This window comes from Cheilinus undulatus, linkage group 18 (assembly GCF_018320785.1).
Source record: "Cheilinus undulatus linkage group 18, ASM1832078v1, whole genome shotgun sequence".
Taxonomy (NCBI): domain Eukaryota; kingdom Metazoa; phylum Chordata; class Actinopteri; order Labriformes; family Labridae; genus Cheilinus; species Cheilinus undulatus.
Window position 1 is genome coordinate 23,660,092 of NC_054882.1, and position 23,967 is coordinate 23,684,058.

Below are 23,967 nucleotides of genomic sequence, written 5' to 3' on the forward strand. Positions count from 1 at the left end.
TTATTAAATATTATCTATAACGCACCTTTTGTACAAATTCAATTGCAGTTCAAAGTGCATTACAAGAGAGCAGAGAGGTGACTGATGAAAAGATGGTGAAAGGATTGAGAGATGAAAGCAAACCAATATGAATTTAATAAAATATGAAACATATGACTGATTAAAATAAGAGTTAACTAAAACAATAAAAGACAATAAAAGTTAACAATATATATAAATGATTAAATGCCTATTAAATTGGACAATAAGACATTCAATAACCATAACAAAAATACTGAAAACTATGTATTAAACTTTAAAATTTGAAATTAAAAGTAGAATAGAATAATGATGTTGATAATAATTATTATAACATGATTAAGTACTACATAAAAGCCAGACTGAGTAAGTGGGTTTTTAGAATGCATTTGATGCTATCAGCTCCTCAGGAAGGGTGTTCTATCATCTCGGGGTTTAACAGGTAAAGCAGCATCAACGTTTTTGTCCTGCTCTGTGTAACAGCAAAGTCAGAAGTACCAGAGGATCTGAGGGGCTGTCCTAGTTCATAAACTGAAATCATATTCAATAGGTAGTGTGGTGCAAGGCCATGAATCCCTTCATAAACTTATAAACAAATTAGGCAACCAGTGCAAGGACTTTAAATTGAGTATCATGTGAGCTCTTTTTGGTCCTAGTCAGTACTAATGCAGCAGAAATGTGAATTTATTGAAGCTGACTGATTGAATTCTTAGGTACATCAGAAAAGAGAGCATTACAGCAGTCCAACCTGTCAGTTATAAATGTGTGCATACAGCTCTGTGGCTCAGAGAGAGAGAAATGGCCTTACTTTGGCGATGTTTTTCAATTGATAAAATTCTGTTATGATGACATCCCACACATGATTACCTTAAGTTTTGCCAATGGGTCTAATCCTGTTTTGTAAAGTTTGGGGGTCAATATCTCTCTCTGAACCTTTGAACAAATTATAAAACTTTTTGTCCTGGTTGAACTGCAAAAAATTCCATGACATCCAGGCTGTTACACATAGAAGACGATTAAAAGAGTGAGTCTGTTTGTCTGGTGTCATCTGGAGACACAGCCACAAAGAGTTGAGTGTCATCAGCATGGCTATGGGAGAGATGCCATGCCTCCTGATGGCTAAAAAGTACAAATTAAAAAGCAACAGGCCTAAAACTAATCCTTATGGTGCTAAATATATGCTATATGCTAAATGCCAGAATAATGAGACAGATCATTTTTTAGACAATTTTTTATTATTTTCTTGAGAGTTAGAAGTTTACATACATTTCATTAGTATTTGGTAGCATTGCCTTTAAACTGTATGACTTGGGTTGAACGTTTTGGATATGCTTCCACAAGCTTCTCACAATAGTTTGCAGGAATTTTGGCCCATTCCTCCCGGCAGAACTGGTGTAACTGAGCCAAGTTTGTAGGCCGCCTTGCGCACACATGCCTTTTCAGCTCTGCCCATAAATTTTCAATGGGATTGAGATCAAGGCTTTGTGATGGCCACTCCAAAACACTGACTTTGTTATCCTTAAGCCACTTTGTAACCAGTTTGGCAGTATGCTTAGGGTCATTGTCCATTTGGAAAACCCATTTGCACCCAAGCTTTAACTTCCTGGCTGATGTCTTGAGATGCTGCTTCAGTATATCCACATAATGTTCTTCCTCATGATGCCATCTATTTTGTGAAGTGCACCAGTCCCTCCTGCAGCAAAACAACCCCACAACATGATGCTGCCACCCTCATGTTTCACAATTGGGATGGTGTTCTCAGGCTTGCAAGCTTCCCCCTTTTTTCTCCAAATGTAACGATGGTCATTATGGCCAAAAAGTTCAGTTTTAGTTTCGTCAGACCACAGAACATGTCTCCAAAAATTAAGGTCTTTGTCCCTGTGTGCATTTGCAAACTGTAATCTGGCTTTTTTATGTTTCTTTTAGAGAATTGGCTTCTTTCTGGGAGAGTGGCCTTTCAGCCCATGTCGGTACAGGACTCGTTTGACTGTTGATAATGACACACTCTTACCAGCTTCAGCCAGCATCCTCACAAGGTCTTTTGCTTTTGTTCTTGGGTTGAGATGCACCTTTCGGACCAAAGCACATTCATCTCTGGGACACAGAACCCGTCTCCTTCCTGAGTGGTATGATGGCTGGACATTCCCATGGTGTTTATACTTGCGTATAATTGTTTGAACAGATGAACGTGGCACCTTCAGGCATCTGGAAATTGCACCAAAGGATGAACCAGAATTGTGCAAGTCCACAATTCTCTTCCTGATATCTTGGCTGATTTCTTTTGATTTTCCCATGATGTTACACAAAGAAGCAGTGTGTTTCAGGTGTGCCTTAAAATACATCCACAGGTGTGCCTCTAATTAACTCAAATGTTGTCAATAAATCTATCAGAGGCTTCCAAAGACATGACATCATCATCTGGGTTTTCCCAAATTGTTTAAAGGCATAGTAATCTTAGTGTATGTAAACTTCCGACTTTAAAGAACGTAATAAAAATTGTCTAAAAAAGAATCCTTTTCTCATTATTCTGGCATTTAGCAAATAGAAATAATTTTGGTAATCCTAATTGACCAAAAACAGGAAAAGTTTAATCTGATTTAATGTTAGACGGTGAGAAAAAAAAGTTCATGTGCCTTTTTATATAGCGTATGTAAACTTCTGGTTTCAACTGTGGGTAATGTAAAATTCCACTGATACACTGGAAACATCAGATACAAAACTATAAATTTATGCTGATATCAACCTGTGAAGGAAAATAATCCCATCTTCAGAGTTGCTAGAGGTCAAACTTGAGTGAAATAAAAATGGTAAAGACCAGCCAAGAACACAAAATAAGTAAAACTGTTTACATCGAACCTTTCGGATCCAACCATCAAGCTGTTTATATTCTGTAGTGCAGGTATGAATTATTATTTTGCTACAGAAACTGATTATTTGAGATTTACCCTTTCACATTTTAGCTGTTCCTTTCAAGGTCAAGTAAATCTGACATTAACTGCAGCTTTACAAACACCTCTAATAGTAGTCTATTGGAGAAAAGGGTTTGGGGCCAGAAGGGATTTTTTGTTGCGTACATTTATGCTAAAAGTCTATGGTGGGTTTCTAGTAAAATGTTTTGGGAGAGCTATGCTCTGATTCATGCCCTTAATTGGCATTAAAAACCAAAACAGCCCCTGGGAAGCCAGAGTCAAGAAAAAAATCATTTCACCATTACAGTATAAGGCTTTCATGCTCGTGCTCCTACCTATGTCCTCCACTTGTTCCAGGTAGTCGTTGTACTCTCTCAGGCTGGGGAAGTCAACATCTCTCTTGTTGTATCTGCAGTGGAAGAACACAATGATGATCCAAATAATAAAACCAGATAAAAGCAAATATGCACCAACATTAATAGCTTCCATTAAATCAACCGTTTTATAATACCATGTCTGCATGCTGCCTAATAGACACCCATTAGATGTCAATTAAGGGGCTATTAGAGGAGTGATGAGAGGGAGAGAAGGGAGGCAGGGAGGGGCTGAGGAGTAAAAACCTGGCAGGGAAAGAGCCTTCCCGTTTGAGCCCCCCCTGGGGAGCCTCATTGTCTACAAAACAAACAGTGTAATAAGAAAGACAAAGGTGGCTTAAGAAGAGGGAGGAGGCATGAGATGACACATAAACACACAGAGAACCGCACCCCTCTCCCTCACTCCCAGCACGCCCCCTCTTCACTCACATCTTCAGCACCTTCTTGCGAATCTCCACCTCCTTATCTACAGTCGGGTCCTCGAAGAGCTGCACACGGAAGTTGCTCTTCCTCAAGGGCGTGTCACACTGCACACAGTTACCTGAACCACGCACAAACAGCATCTCCACACAGTTCTCGCACCTGTGACAACAATGGAAAAAAAAAAACAAGGAGAACACCATCAAGCTGACTGAGATGTTTCCAGAACATGTGTGGGCATACATGGCTGGTGAAATACATTTTTCCTCAAAGTGAAGCAAATTTGTGCTTTTTTTAACGTCTGCAAGCTACCATCAGGCACAGTGGGTGATAATGGGGCATATGAATATTTCCTCTGAGTGCTCAAAGATGGCCTGGATTACGATAGGAATGTCGATTAGGCTGCCTCCAACTCTCAGACAAGAGGAAATTAGTCTGACACCCCATCAGTGGAGTGTCTGTCTGCACTGGAAAAACATTTGCGTTATTGTTATTTCAACAGACCTCAGTCATTCTGCCACGTTGCATAATGTGATAAAATCCAGTCATTCACAGTATAGCCTATCATTAGAGGAGGGGACTCTTACATAACCTTAAAAAAGCGAGGACACCCAATTGACGTCTTCTAACACACTTTTTGGGAATTTTGGAGATGAATCGTGTATTTAAAGACCTTCACTTAGATAAATATGTTCACTAACAAAAGCAACAGCATGCCTATATATATTTCTCCCTTTTCTGTTATAAATCATCCCTAATACTGGGGTTTAACAACACTAAAACATTAACTTTTAATGCAATACAAGAAAAAGTCAAATGATACTGATACCTGTTTCAGAACTACGGCAACAACAACTGTTGAAAGCACACAGTACTGAGTAATTTCTTGTTTTTATTTACCAAAAATGACAAACTTTTGCACAGTCTCCAAAATTTCACAAGTGCACTGGCAATATAATGGCATCAGTACATTTTCAATGTATTCGTGCAATTTAGACCATGACCAGACTAAAAGTCTAGAGTCTACAACCTTTATTCCATGAGGAAGATGAGACTAAAATTCGCCAAAAATAAATCTAAAATTAGGGATGCACTTTATTCGATTCTTGCTAATATCTGATATGCCAATATCTACCAAATTATTCTAGCTGATAACATTTCAGTACAGATATTTAAATGCAGTTCAGATCTGAAACTTTAGTCCTTAAAACACAATTTAAAGTTTGAGGCTGAACAAATAACAAATTTCAGTCCTTGAAACAGACTTCAAAGTGTAAGAAATGATGATGTCTCCCTAAAACTCCACTAACTTACTTTTTTCTATGGCAAATATTTATAGCTGATATATGCAATTTTTCTGGCCAAAATATCGGTTGTAAATATCAGCAGAAATTTTCTTATCTGCTGATATGATACTTCACTAAAGCTAATATCTGGCATTACTGATATACTGATAATATCATGCATCCCTATCTATGATGATACAAATCGTGATGAAAAGAAGGCTTCGTTTTTTTTAAGGAGGCTAATGAGATGTAAATGTTAGTGCTGGATTGTCAGACATTCAAAACCCATGAGATCTTTTCATTTTGCATATAAGGTACAGGTGCATTTCAAAAAATAGGAATATCATCTCAAATTCATTTTTACCTTGATTTAATTCAAAAAGTGAAACTTCCACATATTCTTGATTCATCTCATACCATTACAAGACTTTTTTGTTTAAATCTTGATGATTACAGCTTACAAAAATCAAAATCTCAAATATTAGAGTATTATTGTAGAAAAGTCCAATTTGCAAATGTTTCCTGTGCCTTCATTCTCTCATTCTGGTTCAGTACACACAACTGCATCCATGGGGGAGACTTGACAAGACTTGACAAATGTCCAGAAGACAATAACTGGCACCCTTCACAAGGAGGGTAAGACACAAAAGGTCACTGCTAAAAGGGCAGGCTGTTCTCAGAGATTGTATCAAAGCATATTTTAAAAAGTTAACTGGAAAAACTGTGGCAAGAAAAGATGCACAACCTTCAGAGGATTGTCAGACAAAGCAGCATCAGCAACGTAAGAGAACTTCACAAGGAGTGGACTGAGGCTGGAGTCACCACACACAGACAGATCCAGGAAATGGGCTACAAGTGTTGTGTTCTTGGTGTTCAGCCACTCCTCAACCACAGATGTGATAAGCGTCTCACCTGGGCTAAGGAGAAAAAGAACTCGACTGTTGCTCAGTGGTCCAAAGTCCTGTTTCCAGATGAAAGTAAATTTTGAATTGCATTTGGAAATCAAGGTCCCAGAGTCTGGAGAAAGATCAGAGGCACAGAATCCAAGGTGCTTGAAGTCCAGTGTTTTCCCTTTCAGTGGTGGTTTCAGGTGCCATGTCATCTGCTGGTGTTGGTCCTCTGTGCTTTATATCAAGTCAAGGGTCAACGATGTCAGTTATCTACCAGGTGATTTTAGAGCACTTCATGCTTCCATGAGAAGCTTTGTGGAGATACTGATTTCATTTTCAAGCAGCCAAAACAACCCGAACTGGTTTGTTGACCATGGTAATACTGTGTTTAATTGGCCAGCCAGCTTGCCTGACCTGAACCCTACAGAGAATCTCTGAGGAAATGTCAAGAGGAAGATGAGAGACACGGGACTTAACAATACCGATGAGCTGAAAGGCTTCTATCAGAGCAACTTGGGCTTCGTAACACCCCAGCAGTGCCCCAGGCTGACTGGCTCCATGCCATGTTATCATCATGCCGTAATCACCATTAAAACAGAAAAAGTCTTGGAATATTTCAAATGTAGAGATGATTTTTTTTACTAAAATTGGACTAAAAATATTTTTGAGTTTTGACTAAAACTTGAGTAAAACTATGAAGGTGATGACTAAAATTAATGAAAAAAATTAAGGCTTAATTTAAAACAGCTGCCAAAATTAATAATGTTCATTTTTTAAACATACAGTGTAAATCTTTGTCCGACTGTGTTCATCAGAGTATTAGCTTTTAATCCACTGAATGGATATGATTATTTTCCAAGACTACATATGTAGCAGAACAGAGCAGTCATAATGACTTTTTCAGGACTCCTTTGGTTCCTCGCATGAATCACAGTTTTCTTCAGCAAACAGCACGTCTCTCCAGCCATGACCAATTCTGAACAAAAAGGCAGAAACACTCCTCAGACAGAGTTGGGGCATTTTAAGGTAAAGTTCTGATACAAACAGTAGAGTTTACTCTCTGCACCATCATGATGTGAGTCCATAGCAACTGTCAGGCTTACCTAAGGGCACAACCCTGAGCTTAGCCATCAGTCACACCTTTATGCAGGTAGGCATTTACCCATCAGTCACACTCAAATAGGTGGCGGGCGTTTAAGACAATGGGAATGTTCCTAAATCTCCCCCTGATGGGGTTGGGGGCCTGGATAAACGTTTGCACAGTGCACTCTTTTAATTAAGTCTCAGTGGAGCTTTATTTCCACAGGAATTCACCTTCCTGTTTCTGACCACCTTCACAAAAATGGGCAACATCTGGTTTCCAAATGTTACTATCTGCTTCTGAGCACTGACAGATTTTATAATAAAATACAGCAAAGTTGACGGGAAAAGCAAGATTTTTACTCGTACGTCATTGATGGTATGGTTGAGTCATTTCTTTCCAGAGTTAAGTCCTGAGATTGAGACTCTGGTGTCTAGTCAAAACTCTCGGGGGATTGAGCCTATTAGAACAATCACAGTCAGAGTTATTGTGTGAGACATTTCACTTCATCAGCAGGATTCAAAACTAAAGAGCAGTTAAAGGGGAAAGTGCAGAGCCATGGAGTTTGGTTGTTTATGTCTAGTGTCTCAGATATGGGGCAAACAAGCCCAACCAGCCTAGTATGACACCAAGCTTTCACAGCCATACAACACAATACACTCTCATAAAGCATCGAATGGACTGTCTTAGCTTGGCTTGGATGAAGCCACAAAGTAAGAATAAAAGCAAAACGATGGACTGAAACATCTGCGCTGTCCAGTTGGTGCTCCAGAGCATGAGCTGCTCAAGTGCGCCCTGGTAGAGGCAGATGTTCACTGCGGCCCCAGGCTACGGGAGATGTATAGGCCAGGCCATATGGAGGTAGATGGAGGGATTCAGCTTGTTTCCACAGGCCCACAAAGAGCCCATTCATCAACACAGAGTAAGGAGTGGGGCGTAGCTTGCCCCCCTGCCCCATAAATGGACCACACAACAGAACCATCCAAAGGGGAAATCCTGTGTAACTCTAGAGCAAAGAAGTTCAACATCTAAGAGGGAGGGAGGAGACTTTTGAGAGCCAATTTGCCATCGCTCCTCTGAAATACACCCGCTCTAAGTGACAGCTTTCAGATTGTGGGCCTATTAAAATTTGCAATCAAAAAAGGGACTCTGAAAATCTCTTGCTAAGGCGCATTGAACAAACTTTAAAGTAAATCAAAAGATCTCTAGCAGCTTGCCATCACTGTGTCCCAAGGCTGTTATCGCTGACTGAGTGCTCCTGACTCCTCCCTAGCTCACCTGTCCTGCTCACAGCTCCAGGCTCCTATCTCTCCCATCTGCAGCTGTCAGCAGGTCAAAGAAGGGGGGTTGGTAAGAGGAGGGTAAACACTGTCCTGGCTCAGCAAAGAGGCCTCCCCTCCACCACTACAACCCCTCAATGCCCCTTGGTGACATTGCATGCATCTTCACCTCCTTCATTTGAAAGACAGCGCTAAAACCGAGAAGAAAAGGGATTTGCTTCTGCCTCAAAGTTCATAATCCTCATAGAGTTCAGACTGAGCAGAACTGGCTTTGTGTCAAAATTAAACCTGCTATGGCGCTCTGTCCTGCCCTGTGACCTACAATACCTGCAGCAGCACAGTCAAAAAGTGCTGAGGCCCAGGAGTGTGATTGCTTACACAGGGAGCTCACACAGGCTTGTGTGATCTTACAAAAATAAAGCTTTGAATCGGAGTACTTTATGAAGCAGCAAAGTGGGCAGAGAGACACATGTTCCAAAATCTGTATCCAAAAGTTTTTTAAGGATTTCAATATTTCTGAAGTTTTAAACAGGTACTGAAAATGTGTCAAAACTGTGGAAAAATGTCATAAAGTGAAGAAAATTAAAGCACTGCTCTTCATGGCAATGCCTAATGGAACTTGTAGTTGACCTCTCTCTTCAAGAAATATTCCACATTTTGAGAACTGTGCTTATTAGCTGTCTCACTCACCAAGACGCAGGAGTAAAGATCAATACCATTCTCCTACTTCTCTGTTAAATAGAAAGGTAAAGAGGGAGTTAAATTGGAAAGGGATATGAAAGAAAAACAGAGGAAAGGCTAGTCCATAAAGTTTAAAGTTGCTCTGCTGGAAGATACACATTTCTCTTATTTACTACATTCTTCCATTTTTGAATTTCTAATTTTATTTGGCTTTATTTTGATAGGGCAGCTGAAGTGAGACAGAAAATATGAGGAAAGAGAGACGAGGAAGATATGCACCAAAAAGAGCAAAGAACAGGATTCAATCCTACTGTCAGTGCATCAAGGACTGTAGCCTCTGCATATGGGTGCCTATTCTACCAACCAAGCCCAACCAGCACCCTGCATCCGGTCTCTATACTTAACTCAACTCCCTTGCTGTGTCTGCAGATACACTGACCCTCTCCATTAAGCTTTCTGCATAGAAGAAATAAAAATTGGTCCCCAGAATTGTGAGGTTATTCCTTTAGGTTTCTAAACTCATTGGCCAATTTATTAGGCACACCTTGCTAGTTCTTGGTTGAAGGCCCTTTGCCTTCAGAACTGCCTTAATTCTTCATGGCATAGTTTCTACATGGTGCTGGAAACAATCCTCAGAGAATTTCGTCAACACTGAAACGATAGCAGATTTCTCAGCTGTACGTCCATGATGCAAATCTCCCGTTCCCCCACATCCCAAAGGTGATCTATTTGATTGAGATCTGTTCAAGAAACCAGTCTGGGATTATTTGAGCTTTGTGACATGGTATATTATCCAGCTTGAAGTAGCCATAAGATGATGGGTACACTGTGGTCAAAAAGGGATGGGCACAGTCAGCAACAATACTCAGGTATGATGTGGCATTTAAAAGATGTTCAGTAGGTACTAAGGTGCCCAAACTGTGCCAAGAAAATATCCCCCACACCATAACACCACCAGCAAACTGAACCGTTGATACAAGGCAGGCTGGAACCACCCATCTCAAGTTGTTTACACCAAATTCTGACCCTACCATCTGAATACTGCAGCTAAAGTCAAGACTCATCAAATCAGGCAAAGTTTTTCCAATCTTCTGTTGTCTAATGTTGCTGAGCCTGTGCAAATTGGAGCTTCAGTTTTCTGTTGTTAGCTGATAGGAGTGGCACCCGATGTGGACTTCTGCCGCTGCAGCTCATTTGCTTCAAGGTTCCATGTGTTGCGCATTAAGAGATGGTACTCTGTATGGTTGTAATGAGTGGCTATTCAAGTTATTGTTTCTTTTCTATCATCTCTAAACCAATCTGTCTGTTCTCCTCTGACATCAACAAGGCCTTTTCGTCCACATAACTGCTGCTAACTGAATATTTTTCCTTTTTCAGACCATTCTCTGTAAACCCTAAAGATGGTTGTGCAAGAAAATTCCAGTTGATGCGCAGTTTCTGAAATACTCAGACTAGCCCGTCTGGCACCAAAAACCACACCATGTTCAAAGTCACTTCAATCCCCTTTCTTTGCCAATCTGATTCTTGGTTTGAACTTTAGCAAGTCATCTTGACCACATTTACATGCCTTTAATGTATCGAGGTGCTGCCATGTGATTGGCTGATTAACTACTTGTGTTAACAAGCAATTGAACGGGTGCACCTAATAAAGTGGCAGGTGAATGTAATCACCCAGTTGTTTGTACTGATAACTTAGCTGAGAGAGTATTTAATGCCAACCAATATCTTTGAGGTTCCTGTAAAGAGAATAAGAACCTTGCCTGTCACTGCTCTACTCTCTGAAAAAATCAGTCCATCTTTTCTTCCGTACATGAACCCCTCCCCTGCTTAATGAAGTGTGTGTCTATCTGCTCATCCTCACTGCATTGGGTGGGCTCCTCTAATCCCTACTGTATGCTTATGCTACTATCTTTTGAGCCTGACCGTGCCCAGTGTCAAATGCCAAAGGACACTTGCCCGGTGTCATTGTGCAAAAGGTAATAAATAACAAGCATCAAATGCCCTGGGTGACAGGGATACAAAATGTGCTGTCGTGGGGTTTATATTTAGATGCATGCTAAAGGAGAAGAAGCTCAATACTGCAATGCATCGCCGGGTAGAGGAGCCTGGTCAGCTTAGACTGGAATGAACCATCCCTCAACAGGAACAATATAAAAGAGGATGACTACTTCTGTATCTGATCCAGTGCAGAGTCTGACTCAATCTAATGGCTACATTTGGCATTGATTATGTAGCGTATTATTTTCCTTCTAACTGTATAGCTCATACTCCTAAAACACAGAATAAATAACTAGCCACCATAGTTTTCCACGGATCAAAATGACATCCACTTGATCCCATATTTTTGTGCTATCATTAAATGCACACACAAAAGTATGAAATTCACACGTGTTTTATTATTGTAGAAGACAATTTTCATCTATTTGACCTGATGCATCAAAATCTAATCACTGAATGTTAGGGCAAAACAATGCATCACGTTATTGAAAGTTGTATTTTATATGTAGTGTTCATATACAGTGTATTTGCATCTTCACATTTGCCTCTCTAATTTAAAACTTTTCATTTTCCTTTGCTCTCTTACTCACATTTTTGCATATAATTGTCAAGCACAACAAATGAGAAATTATTTACTACAAAACTAAAATGCATTGCTCTCTCCATAGTAAAGAAATCTTTATCCATCAATACCTGAAGAAGCCTGCAGCAACTACAGAGACATTAGAGATGAAAAAGCAACAAACAAACAAAAAGAGCAGAGTTAGAATGCTGCAGTTTCCCTGCATTCATGCACAGTCGCTCTGGCCATGACGAACAAATCCAAGGTGACCTAAGCTAGGACATCTCTCCATATTGCTTCATTGCAGAATCATTTTAATTTTCTGTGTGTGGCCCTGCATCCAGACAGAGGCGGTGAGTTATGAGCCTGCTGACCTGATGACAAAGCACGGCCACTTCCTGACGGCACGGTCAATAAACAGACAGGGTCGAAAAAAGATGCTCTCATCAGGCTAGCACCAACTCTGCATGATGCTTGTGGAGAACTTGTCCCCTTGATTCAATGAGAAGGATTTTTATCAGATGACAAGGATAGGTGTTAAAAAAGATGCAATGAGTTTACTAAGACCTGACATGAGAATGACACACAATCTGAATAAAAAGCTTACATGTAGATTTATGATTTCTAATGAAAAGCTGATATCTTTGGTCTATACTCAACAAAAATCTTCTTCCTTTACTTGTTTTATGTCATTCTAAATTGCACTTCTTAACAGTTTATCCATCATATTTAAAACAACAAAAGATTAGCTTTTTGTAACTTGTAGTTGCCCTTTTATCATCTTTTTTTAATGAATCTATTTTAACTAGAAGTGATGTATTTGAACAAGCAAACCTGACTTCAGGAGTATAGCAGGTGTTAAAAACAAATGATTATGTTAGGTGATCGATTTTGAGAAGATTATGTCAAGTTTAAATTGTCAACAGGTTTCAGTAAAGCTTGTTCTGGAAATGCTTTCTGCCTGTGGAATACAAGAGACCTAGAGCTACAAACACACAAATAGGTGGTTAAACAGGCAGTGTCTTGTGTCTAGTGTCTCATTTTTGTCTGTTTTCAAGATGGTTAAACTTTGACTCTGTCCCACCCCTTGCCCTTACCATTTAGCTCTACTACCTTTTGCATGATTATGTCTACAGGTCGGACCTGGCCCTTTAAACAAGGATTTTCCAGAGACACACTCCAAACAGAATGCTATGGTAAATCTCCCTGAATGCACTGGGAATCATCGGCAAGATGGCTGCTTGTGTCAAAAGAAGTGCACAAATGTTAGTTGTTCCTTCATAAATAAAATATAAAAACTAAACCAAACAACTAATATCATAATTAAATGTTGTTTCAGAGCATTTAAATGGTTATTTTATTTCAAACCAGCATTTAAAAAAAATACTTGTGTAGGAATGTCTGTAACATTTTAAATGCCATCAAACCACTACTGATGATGTACAGGAACGTAAACCTTGCTTGCCACATTAGTGGGTATTTTCTACTTTCTATTACTAGCACAGCAGGCCAGGTAAGGAAAGTAAACAGCTAGCCTATCAATGCCAAATATTTCAAAACCTTTTCATTCCCATTTTTAATATGTAAACTTTTTTTTGAGTGTTAAGGAACACTTAAAGTTGTGACTCCAAAGACAGTTTTGATTAAAGTAGAATGATTTTCTTTCACCTCCAGAAAAAGCCTTGTAAGCTGTTGCCCCTGCATTCAGTCTTTATCCTAAACTAACAGGCTTCCTGTGGCTTCAGCGGTATTGACCTTCAGTCTTCTGTAGCTCCCAGCAAAAAAGTAAGTCAATGTATTTCACAAACTGTCAATCTATCACCAATAATTACCTAGCTGAAAGACAGTCAACATGTTTGAAGTATCTATGGAGAAAATAAATACTGCCTTTATCGCTGGCTCCCAAACCTGTGTGAAAGTGTTCATTCTGCTTCTGTATATTGACCACGCATGAACCCCTGCTCTGCTTGTCTCTCCTCTCATCCTCATTACATAGGGTGGACTTCTCTAATCCTCACTGTATGCTTATGCTACTATCATCAGAGCCTGATTATTCCCAAAGTTTAAGGAACCCAATGTACAGTGCTTGGAAAGTCATTTCACTTTCAAAATTCTGCAAAACATCATATTTGCTGTAATAACCAGTGACATCAGACCAAGCCATATATGGTTCAAATTTCTGCACACACAACTTAAACACAGACTTCATACTCCTCAACATTTCTTATTCCTTTTTATGTCATCGTAAAGTTTTTTACCTTTAAAAAAGAAAAAATTTGGTTAAACCATTTTACTAACTGGATAAAGAAGCTAAAATAAACGCAGTGCCAAAATCAGCGACTTTCTAAATACATTCATTGTTTTTAAAGAGTTCTGAAAGGAAGTGTATTTTATCTGCAATGTCTTATTACTGGGAGTTTGTTGTCTGCCATGTTCATTAAAAATATCTGGTAAGAATGACAGCTGTCACTGGTTATTATCAGGCCTGTAATAATAGCTAGGGCTGGACATATTGATTTTCTAAGATATTAGGGATGCACGATACTGGATTTTTCCCATATCCTGAATCCTCCATATTTACAAAGTTATTTTAGCCCATACCAAAACCGATATTTAAATGCAGTTCAAGCTTTTAATTACAGTACTTATGACACACAATTTAAAGTTTGAGGATGAACAAATTAACATATGTCAGTCCTTAAAACACACTTTAACGTAGAGATACATAATATTGGATTTTTGCCAATATTAAATATGCCAATATTTACAAAATAATTTTAGCTGATCCCACAATTGAAACCCAAATTTATATTTATAACCCTAAAACCCAAGTCTTTAAAATACACACTTTAAAGTTTAAGGATGAACAAATTAACAAATTTCAGTCCTTAAAACACATATTTAAGTGTAAGGAAGGACGCCAAATGAAGACAGACTTCAGCTGATTTATTTGTTAGTACAGCCAATACTAACAGCTGATATAGGCAGATTTTTTAGCCAAAATATGAGTTGTAAATATCAGTAAAAAGTTCCATAACTGCTGATACTGATATCATAGAGATAATATCGTCCATCCCTACTTTAGTATGAACAGATTGATGATAAATGATGACAGACTTCAGCTCATGTAGATCTGTTGGTCCAGCCTAAAACTCCACTAACCTATTTATCTATAGGGCCAGTACTTACAGCTGATACAGGCACATTGGTATAGCCAAAATATCCACTGTAAATATCAGCAGAAATGTTCATATCTGCAGATACCAATGATTCCCTTTTTAAGCCATCATCTGCCAATACTAATATTGTACTGATAATACTGTGCATCTCTATTATATATCAATAGGTTTTCAAGCAAGATATTGGGAAGGACGATATCCTTTATATCAATATAGTTGATGTTAATTTTAAGAAAAAAAAAACAGATGGCAGTGAAGTATTTGGAAAATAATAACTAACATTAATATGCCCCTTGACCACGTGATATCTGGAAATGTTAGGTCCAAATGGTACATATAATCAAATTATTCAACAGGTATTTTAATTCATTTTTACCCTGTTTTTTATTTTTATCATTTTTCATGCACATGTTGATACTGTCCTCCTGTCTGTTAATAAATGAACCTGTGAGATTTTTCCATGTGGATTTGACTTATGGCAACCTTGTTATTATTCCTTAACAGAAAAAAACATAACTTATTTAGCCTTTAAAGCTAAAAAGTATCGAGATATGATTTTCGATGCATATCCCACAATCCTAAAAGTAGCGTTGACCCACCCCTACCCCGAAGATATTTGACAGTTGGAGTTACTTTGGGTCGTTTTACGTGGTGGTTATTGTTCTACGTCTTGACTAAAGTTAAAAGAAATATGTGAATGTATAATGTATTGAAAATGAAGTTTTGAGGACAACAGCAGCGATACAACGAACAGACGGTTAGCAAAGAGCTCGTGCAGCTTTTTGTCTAACGGTTCTTTGGTGTCATCGTGCAAATATCAACATACGACATGGAGAAAAGCCAGAGGACTTCTTGAATGGGCTGACATTGTCTTATTGATGGTTTCTTCTGATGGAAGGCATTTATACACCACTGGATTGCAACTACATCGCCATGTTTGAATACATTCGTCTCCCTCTTTGTAATTTTAGCTGAAAGATGGAATACTCACAGCGTGTGGCCGCAGACGTTCACCATCAGCTTCAGAGACGGGTTCCTGTACTTGGTCGTTTTGCATCTCGGGCACCCCTGGTCGTCCATTTCTGTCTCCGCAAAACAAATTACACAACTTGAGAAAAATGTCAACAACTTGCAGCTCTCTTGTCCTGTCACTTTCTAGCCTGCGGAACGCCGCGCCACGCAGAAAGCGGTCCGACGGAAAACAACGCTAATGAGAAAGGTTCCTACGTAATGATCACCTCTACAGCAGTGGTGGCCGCACTGAAGCGCTGGAGGTCCCTGGGGAGTCCGTTGGGGTCTGTGGTTAAAAGAAATGCCGTGTTTCATTTCACTTATACACAGTGGTTGTTTTTAGAGTTGGAAAGAGTATAAAATGTCTGTTTTGATTATAGGTTCAACCGTCTCATCCCTACATTCCCCTACACATTATTCCCACATATTCCATGATCTAATGTGAGCCTGCTCCGAAATATAATAGCAACCAAAGATCATCCACAGATGTTATTCCCCAGGGCCTCTGACATCATAAAGTTCCTTGCTGAATGAGCAACTATTTTGGGAAATAATTACAAAAGGATGATGGACGTTATAATGTGATTTATGTTAAATAACCAACGAATATTGAATACTGTGGAATCTTGCGCTCATAGGTGACACCAAGTACAGAACAGGTTGGTATACATTAGAGATCAAATAATAGCTCTAGAAAGACACGATTTATCAAAACCAATTATCTTAAATGACAGATCTGCTGCAAGACAATTGTCTGTCTTAACATATGGAAGTGCAGCCTTGCTTGCTGCACCTAATTTTGTGAGTCTTGGCTATGGAAAAAGTGGAGATAAAGCTTATTTTTGGAGGACATCAATATAACACCAGCTTTGTGTTATGAAAGGCATTGGGTTTTTTTTCTAAAACAAAAAAAAAAAAAACTTTTGTGTCATTTTAAGCAGATTATGTGGTGACTTTATCAATAAAATACATGTTTTTTTTTTCAGAATTTTCTGCGTTTAAAAAATTAATTTGAATTTAAATTGAGAATGAGTGCTGAGATAACTTAAAGGAACATTAAATAATAAATCTATCAGATTAATAATCATTATTTTCAAAAAAAGTTCAACTTTGGGACAATTAGGGAAAAATATTCCCAGTATCTACCCCCTTGTACTTCCACACCTCAGTGGGAATGAAAATGCCATTATGTTTTACATAAAGCCAAGTCAGCTCCTGACAATGCAGACAACAAGGATATCCCGTTCCCACGATCCCAGCAGCACTCACCTTGCACAGGTGAACGACGGGAATCTACAGTAAGTTATATGACTGACAGCTGGAAACTAAACATTCGTGTCTGAATCCCGCTCGCTCCTCCCCAAAGGGGCCTCGGCGACCAATAGCGTGGCTCTCCTGCAGATAGACCCCAGCGTGTCTCCGTCCAGCTCCAGTCCCCGCAGAGTAAAAGTCACGTTGGAAGGAAAAGGGGAGAGAGATATCTACTTACAGCTGCTGTCAGATATCCGATCGCACTCGCATGGCGAGGAGGTAACCTGATCGAGCTGGGAGGAGTGACTTTACCAGGGAAGGCTTGAACAAAAAAATGTCTTCTTCTTCTGCCGGAGAAGTCACAACAGCAAATGACATCAAGAGGGAAAATGTGAAGGAGGTGGATACGCGGGAGTGCATCAAGCTTGTGGCGCTGGACGCGGCGGAGTTGTCCATGGAGCGCACGACTCCCAACACGGACGCGGTGCGCACGGAGCTGCTGGTGAACGCTGCGTCCTCCCTGGCTTTCTCCCCGGAGCAAGTGGCGTGCGTCTGCGAGGCGCTGCAGCAGGGAGGCAATGTGGACCGGTTGGCCAGGTTCCTGTGGTCCCTGCCACAGAGTGACCTGCTCCGCGGCAACGAAAGCATCCTGAAAGCCCAAGCCCTCGTCGCTTTCCATCAGGCTCGGTATCAGGAGCTGTACAGTATTTTGGAGAACCACAGCTTCAGTCCGTCCAACCACACCTTTCTTCAGGATCTGTGGTATAAGGCCCGGTACACCGAGGCGGAGAAGGCGCGGGGGAGACCCCTGGGCGCCGTGGACAAGTACCGGATTCGGAGAAAGTACCCTCTCCCAAGGACTATCTGGGACGGCGAGGAGACTGTGTACTGTTTCAAGGAGAGGTCCCGGAACGCGCTGAAGGATCTGTATAATCAGAATCGGTACCCCTCTCCTGCCGAGAAAAGGAATCTCGCCAAGATTACAGGACTCTCCTTGACCCAGGTCAGCAACTGGTTCAAAAACAGGAGACAGAGAGACAGAAACCCGTCTGAGGCACAATCAAAAAGGTGAGGAAACAAAGGGAACAAACTCTTTCAGACACATATTTTAAAAACTATCTTTGTCCGTTCTGTGCGTAAAAGGCGCATTTAAACAGATCCGGCTAATTTAAACAAAGTATATAAAGCTTCTTCAGAGTAGGGCGCCTTCATTTTAAACCATTTGCACTCCGGTCATGATAGTAAAAAAATAATTCAATAGAAAACTGAAATAGAGCATTGTCAAAGTGAATCATTAACAGCTGATATTTAGAGACAAAAAGTGTGCGTAAAAGGGTTTGGAGCACGCTTTTAATGTTTTGAAATATGAAGCTGTTGCCACTCAGATCCGGTTTCAAGCGTGTTGCTGCTATGGGGCATGGAAACCATAAGCAACTAAATAACATAGTAACTCCCGCAGCCCAGTGGTTCGACTGACAGCTACAAAAGTTCCTAACTGTGATGAAACAACGAACACTTTAACTTCCATCTCTATCTGTTTAATGCGGGCCTGGGTGCACAGAAAGATGAGAACGCACAACACATGAGCGCGTGAACCAGCACATAAATCATTTTCATTATCACTTCTTTTTTTTAGACAAAAAAGATCTTAGGCCTCTCTGAGCTCCTGTGTTTCTTTTCATAATCCTTCACACAAACAGAGAGAAGTGGAGCTTCTTTCATGTTTCTCTCTTTGTGAACAAAGCTGACACACCTGGTGGAGGTGACCCCTCTCTAACTCACTCACTGTCTCTGTCTCTCTCACACACAAACACACACTGAACACAAATGGCTTTTCCAATTTGTTAAAATTATTCAGATATGTTCATTTTAACTCTGTGGATATTTGCTCATGTTCTTGGCAATTGGTGTCCTTGTTTATCTCTTCCTGGAAGTGGGGGGTGAGACAGCTTACAATGTGTGTGTGTAAGAGAGGCTGCAGCTGTTTGAATCAATCTTAAATAGGAGTTGCTCATTAAGAAGCTGTAACTGCTAAATCCATATCATGTCCAAGGCTTTATTGAAACAGAAAAATAAGGATTGTGAACTGGAAAACCATTTCAAATTGGAGGAACAAACTCAAATAAACGCCCTTAGCCATTTGTTTTTTGTCACGCCACCACTGCTGGCATTTTGTCACACTAGAATTTATTGCGCCAAATGGTTGCACGGTTGTTCCTGCTGCTGGTTGGTTGTTGTCAGTTTGGCTCTTCATGAGGTAAGAGAGGGCTACACACTGACAAGCACAGCCTGCTCTTCAAAGCTGTGTAATAACAGCAACAAATGTGACCCTGTCTGCTCTGTGTTCAGTAAAAGATCAGATGAGGGTGGAAGGGAAATAAACCAGAAATAAAAACAGTCTTATTGAATTTACAGAGGCGGAATGTCGTCTTTACCAAAAAACTAAACACATTTTACGGTCTTATTTAATTTGATCTGGTTAAAGAGGAGGTCCAAAGTCATATTAAAATAATGTCCCACAAATCATTCCAACCTATATTTTCCTCACACTGTTTATTCCTTTTCCAGTGAATCTGATGGCAACCACAGCACAGAGGATGAGTCCAGTAAAGGCCAGGAGGAGTTGTCACCCCGGCCCCTCTCTAACTCCTCAGATGGAGTCATCACCCATGGGACCCTTCCCATTCAAACAGGGCCTCTGGACAGTGGGGTGGTCATCCAGCAGATAGGGGACATAAAGCTGCCTCCTGGCTCCAGCAGCAGCGGCCTCTACAATGGAAGTCTGGTGACAAGCAACACCCCCTCCACTGTGTTTCACAATGGAGGCTCGTCTTACCTGCACACACCTGGAAACATCCTCTTCAACGGTCTCAATTTGGGCATCCAACCCTTAGCCTTCAACTCCCTGAGGTCTTCCGGAGGAGGAGTGCTGCTGGGGGGCTCTGGGGTGGACATGCAGATGCAGACAGGGCAGGAGAAAGGACTGGGTGGTTCTGCGGAGGACTCGGCCCTGCAGTACGCCTCTTACCAGGGCTGTGTGAATGGTGCGGAGGTGAAGCTGGAGGGCGTTCATACCATGGCTGCGCAGAATGGAGGCTCCTCGGTGCTCACGTTCAGCTCCTCATCGGGGGCGCTGCAGCTGGGGGGATACAGTCTGGTCCAGGTACCCAGTGGGGGAGGAGACAGTGATGGCAGTTCTCTACTCAACAGTGATGTGGGTCTTCCTCCTCTGCAGCTCTCCTCTGCATCATCTGCATCAACAATCGCACAGCAAGGTGGGTTCAGACAACTAAAACATTGTTAAAGCTCCTGTTTGGGACTTTTAGCTTGTGTTGATTATGGTGCCCCCTGTGGACAAAATTGTACCTATTTTACCTTGCAGTTTTTTTTTTGTTTTTTTTTTGAAGGTTTTGAAGATTAATTTTTGGACTTTTTGTGCCTTTAGTGACAGTGGAGGACAGTGAATAGAATGGGAAACAGGGATAAGAGAGTTGGGGAGAGACATGCGGGAAAGTGCCATAGGCCAGACCCAAACCCGGACCGACCGCGCACATGGGGCGCACCTCAAACCACTAGACCACCTGTGCCCCTACCTTGCAGATTTTGTCCTGACGCATAAATGCATTACTTATGTTTTTAAAAAAAAATTTAAGTCAGCTGTATCACTGAGAATCTTTGATTTGAAAATGTAAGACAAGGTTGTTTTTCGCAGCATTTTGCTGTTCACTTCCTCTGACTCCTACCCCACAGCAATGTTTATAGACATAATTATTATCGCATAGACATATTCAGTCATCTTCCTAGTGGTTTTGTTTGAATTTGTAGGTCAGAAAGAGGCATCAGTATTAACTTCAGTCTGATTCATAACCAGTAAAAAACTCTCCACCGGTAACTTTAATATTAGAAACTCTGGCTGTAATGATCTTGTGTTCACTTTGAAGTTAAATCTTGATGACCTTAGAAAAAGCAAGACGTACTTAAATGACGTAAACTGGATGATTAACATCTTAACCATAGCTTTTGGATAATATTGTAAGTATTTAAGACAAATGTTGGAGGATTTAGAAGTTTTCTCAGCTTATGCCCCCAATTTTAAGCAGTTAAAACCAAGAAAAGTTGATTTCTGTGAACAATTACACTATTGCTTCGTTACTGTAACAAGACAAGCAGGAGAAGACAAAATCAAGGTCAGCTACTGTGCATCAATAACCAAAGTCCAGACATTAAATCCTCTATTTTATTAAATTACAGGTGTTTAATTTCTGTATGTCCTTGCTTAAGAGGTAATCTGACTTTTACCCTCCATGAATATTCCAGTGCAATGCTGCACGTCCAAGCTGGTTTGTCAACAGATCTCTACTACATCCACCAGAAATACATCTGAGCTGCTTTATTCTTGGCTTGTCTTGTGTTTGGGTCGTAGCCTAAAGGGCCGTTACTACGCATAACACAGAGCAGAAAGAAACAGGGCCACACGCACGCTTACACACACAAGCATAAAGAAAAGAGGTGGTCCTCTGAAAACCCCAGAGATGAATAAAAACAAGTTGTGGAGTCACCATCACTCATCATCATTGCACTCTTGATGTGCAGAACAGGGAGGGAGGAGGAGAAATATGTTTCAGACAATCAGAGGCCCTGAAATGCACTAACAGGGAATAAGACGTTCCAGCTCTGGCTCTGACGAAAAGCAGAGAATCTACACCCGCATGAATAATAAGGAAAGAGAGAAAATTGCAGCATGCTGTTGAGTCCTGGCTCTCGTTCTCAGGGGCTCAGAAGGGTCGAGTTTTAGGAGCACAAAGTGTGTAAGACACGAAACAGCAATTTTGGGGCCAAGGCCTGCCTGTGAGAAAAGCTGTAGATAAACGCTTTGTATTGATCTTTCTGTTCACTCTCCACAGGTTCTTTGCCTCTAAACAATGTAGCAGTGACGTCCTCCAGCAACGACTCGTTCCAGCAGCAGGACAAGCTAACCATGTCATCGCTCCACCACAGCACCGTCCTCTACAACATGAGCAACGACAACCAGCCCTCCATCAAGAAGGAGCCTCTGGAGGGGGTCGTCTACTCCACATACCACCACCATGGCCTCCACCTGGACCCTGGACTCAACTACACCACCCCCAACTCAGAAGATGCTCCCTCAAGTCAAGGTCCTGCCTCCACCACCGAGGTTTCTGCCATCAGCTCATCCAGCCCTGAACCTGAGGTCTACACCACCCTAACGGTCAGCACGCCTCTCATGGCTCACACAGACCCCAGTGGGCACCACCTCCAGCCAGCAGCGTATCTCCAGGGTCCTCCGTCCTCGCACCTGATGAACAGCGACTTCATGAATAAGGTGGAGGTTTCAGGAGGTGTAAACGAGATGGTGCGAGCGATGTGTGGGGAGATGGAGGCGGTGGAGGGGAAGGATCTCGCCAAACTACAGACAGTGCAGATGGATGAGGACATGGCTGATCTTTAGAAGCAGATATGGTGAATCTATTTTGGTGTGTCAGAGTGTGTGTGTGTTTTTTTTTTACCATTTACTTCCTTTAAATGTTAAATTAAATTATTTTTGTTCATTTGACTTTTACAATGCACTCTAGTTGGAGAGGAGCCCCATGGGTGGGCTTTATCAGCTTATCGTAAAACAAAAAAAATGTGACATGATTTTGTTGTCGCCTTGAAGAAGATTACGACTCGCAGAAGAAGAAGAAGTCACCGTAGGAGTTGGAGCCGTGTTTAAATGTGCATTTTTATAGACAACACCTGCTACTTCCCGTTGAGTGGATTTGATCCGCAGAAGCAGGTGCTGGAATGCCTCGAGTCATGTGCCGGGATGTTCCTCCAAAACTAAATGCGTCATCTGGGTCAAACCAAAAAGGTCATTCAGTAGGGGGGGAAGAGGGAGAGAGAGAGGCTGTGTGAAAATGGGCGAGGGCTTTACTCAAGGACTGCACAAACACATACATATAAAGAGAAAAGGTCATTAAACACAAAAAGCTGCTGGTTGAGGAAAAGTGTCCTTCAGAAATCAACTCTAAATCTCCCAATGCCTCTTATTTTGCTGCAAAATCCTGATTTTTACGCTTTATACCATACCAAATAGACTGGGAGTTAAGACTAATGTGCCTTTCTGCTTCTTCAAAAACATCACAGCTTTGGTCGGCTTTGGTGTTTGCACTATCTTAACGTACAGATTATGACAAACCTTTATTTTGGAGGGTTGTTAATGTGTACTCCCTGTACAAATGCACACTACTTCAGTATCAAGTCACTTTTTAAGGCTCATCATCGACTTGCGAGACAAAGATATGAATGTAGGAGAGGTCTCACTCTGATTCACAATGTTCATCATGTTTATAAAGCTGCAGCTCAGTGTATTTTAAAGCTCCTGTGATGAGTTTTTAGTTAATAATGACATAGACTGAAATCAATACTGATACATTTTAAGGCCCAAAACAGGAAACAAAATCATCAGTGATGAATTTAATCTTTCCGTAGTCATTTTTAATTCCCCCTTTCAGGAGACATAGGGCTCAGGCAAAGAAATCATCTCCACGCTGCAAAAAACGACTTTCAAAGTCTTTTCAACAACATGATTCGCATTTGACTGTTAAAAAAATACAGTTTTAAACTGTGATTCTTTTAAAGACAGGCTCAGCAAGAACATGAGGTATTACTTTGTTCACATGGAGGGCCAAAATCAACACGAAAGATCCTCACAGGAGCTTTAACTCAATATGATAATGCTGTAAAACATGTTTCATTTTTACACATCTCTTCAAAACAATATCTGTCATTGATGTTACTTTTTTATAAAGGGATTGTAATCTTGTCTTCTTGCATGGACACTAGTGCCTTTTACTTTGTGTCTTTTGAACAACACTGAAAGTAAGCCTGTGACGCCTCCTTTACTTTGCTCCGCTGGCTCATTTGTTGGGTGTCAGTCGAGAGATATGTGGAGCCCACTTGTCAAGTGTGCCCGGTGCTTTTCACAACAGGGGCCTAATAATTCCTCACTGTCGTACATGACCAT

The 23,967-nt window shown here is 40.8% G+C and overlaps 2 protein-coding genes across 2 annotated transcripts in view; one reads left to right on the forward strand and one right to left on the reverse strand.

Moving 5' to 3' along the window:
* Window positions 1-15,868, reverse strand: part of mnat1 (MNAT1 component of CDK activating kinase) — a 50,217-nt gene extending 34,349 nt beyond the window's left edge. The window contains exons 1-3 of the mRNA XM_041811894.1: window positions 15,670-15,868; window positions 3,731-3,883; window positions 3,263-3,336 (exon numbers count right to left, since the gene is read on the reverse strand). Of these exons, the coding sequence (XP_041667828.1) occupies window positions 3,263-3,336; window positions 3,731-3,883; window positions 15,670-15,758 (316 nt within the window). The 5' untranslated portion in view covers window positions 15,759-15,868. The remainder of the gene's footprint in view (window positions 1-3,262; window positions 3,337-3,730; window positions 3,884-15,669) is intronic.
* A 1,129-nt stretch (window positions 15,869-16,997) lies between these two features.
* Window positions 16,998-22,891, forward strand: six4a (SIX homeobox 4a). The gene is made up of 3 exons (XM_041813408.1): window positions 16,998-18,008; window positions 19,509-20,215; window positions 21,845-22,891. Exons 1-3 carry the CDS (start codon window positions 17,275-17,277, stop codon window positions 22,408-22,410), a joined length of 2,007 nt encoding a protein of 668 aa, XP_041669342.1. The 5' UTR covers window positions 16,998-17,274; the 3' UTR covers window positions 22,411-22,891.
* Window positions 22,892-23,967: the final 1,076 nt, after the last annotated feature.

Excerpts from the sequence above, each read along its gene's own strand:
- six4a (XM_041813408.1), top strand. The coding sequence starts at position 17,275 with ATGTCTTCTTCTTCTGCCGGAGAAGTCACAACAGCAAATGACATCAAG. Across the intron at positions 18,009-19,508 it reads TCTGAGGCACAATCAAAAAG|TGAATCTGATGGCAACCACA; the intron begins GTGAGGAAACAA and ends TTCCTTTTCCAG. Across the intron at positions 20,216-21,844 it reads ATCAACAATCGCACAGCAAG|GTTCTTTGCCTCTAAACAAT; the intron begins GTGGGTTCAGAC and ends CACTCTCCACAG.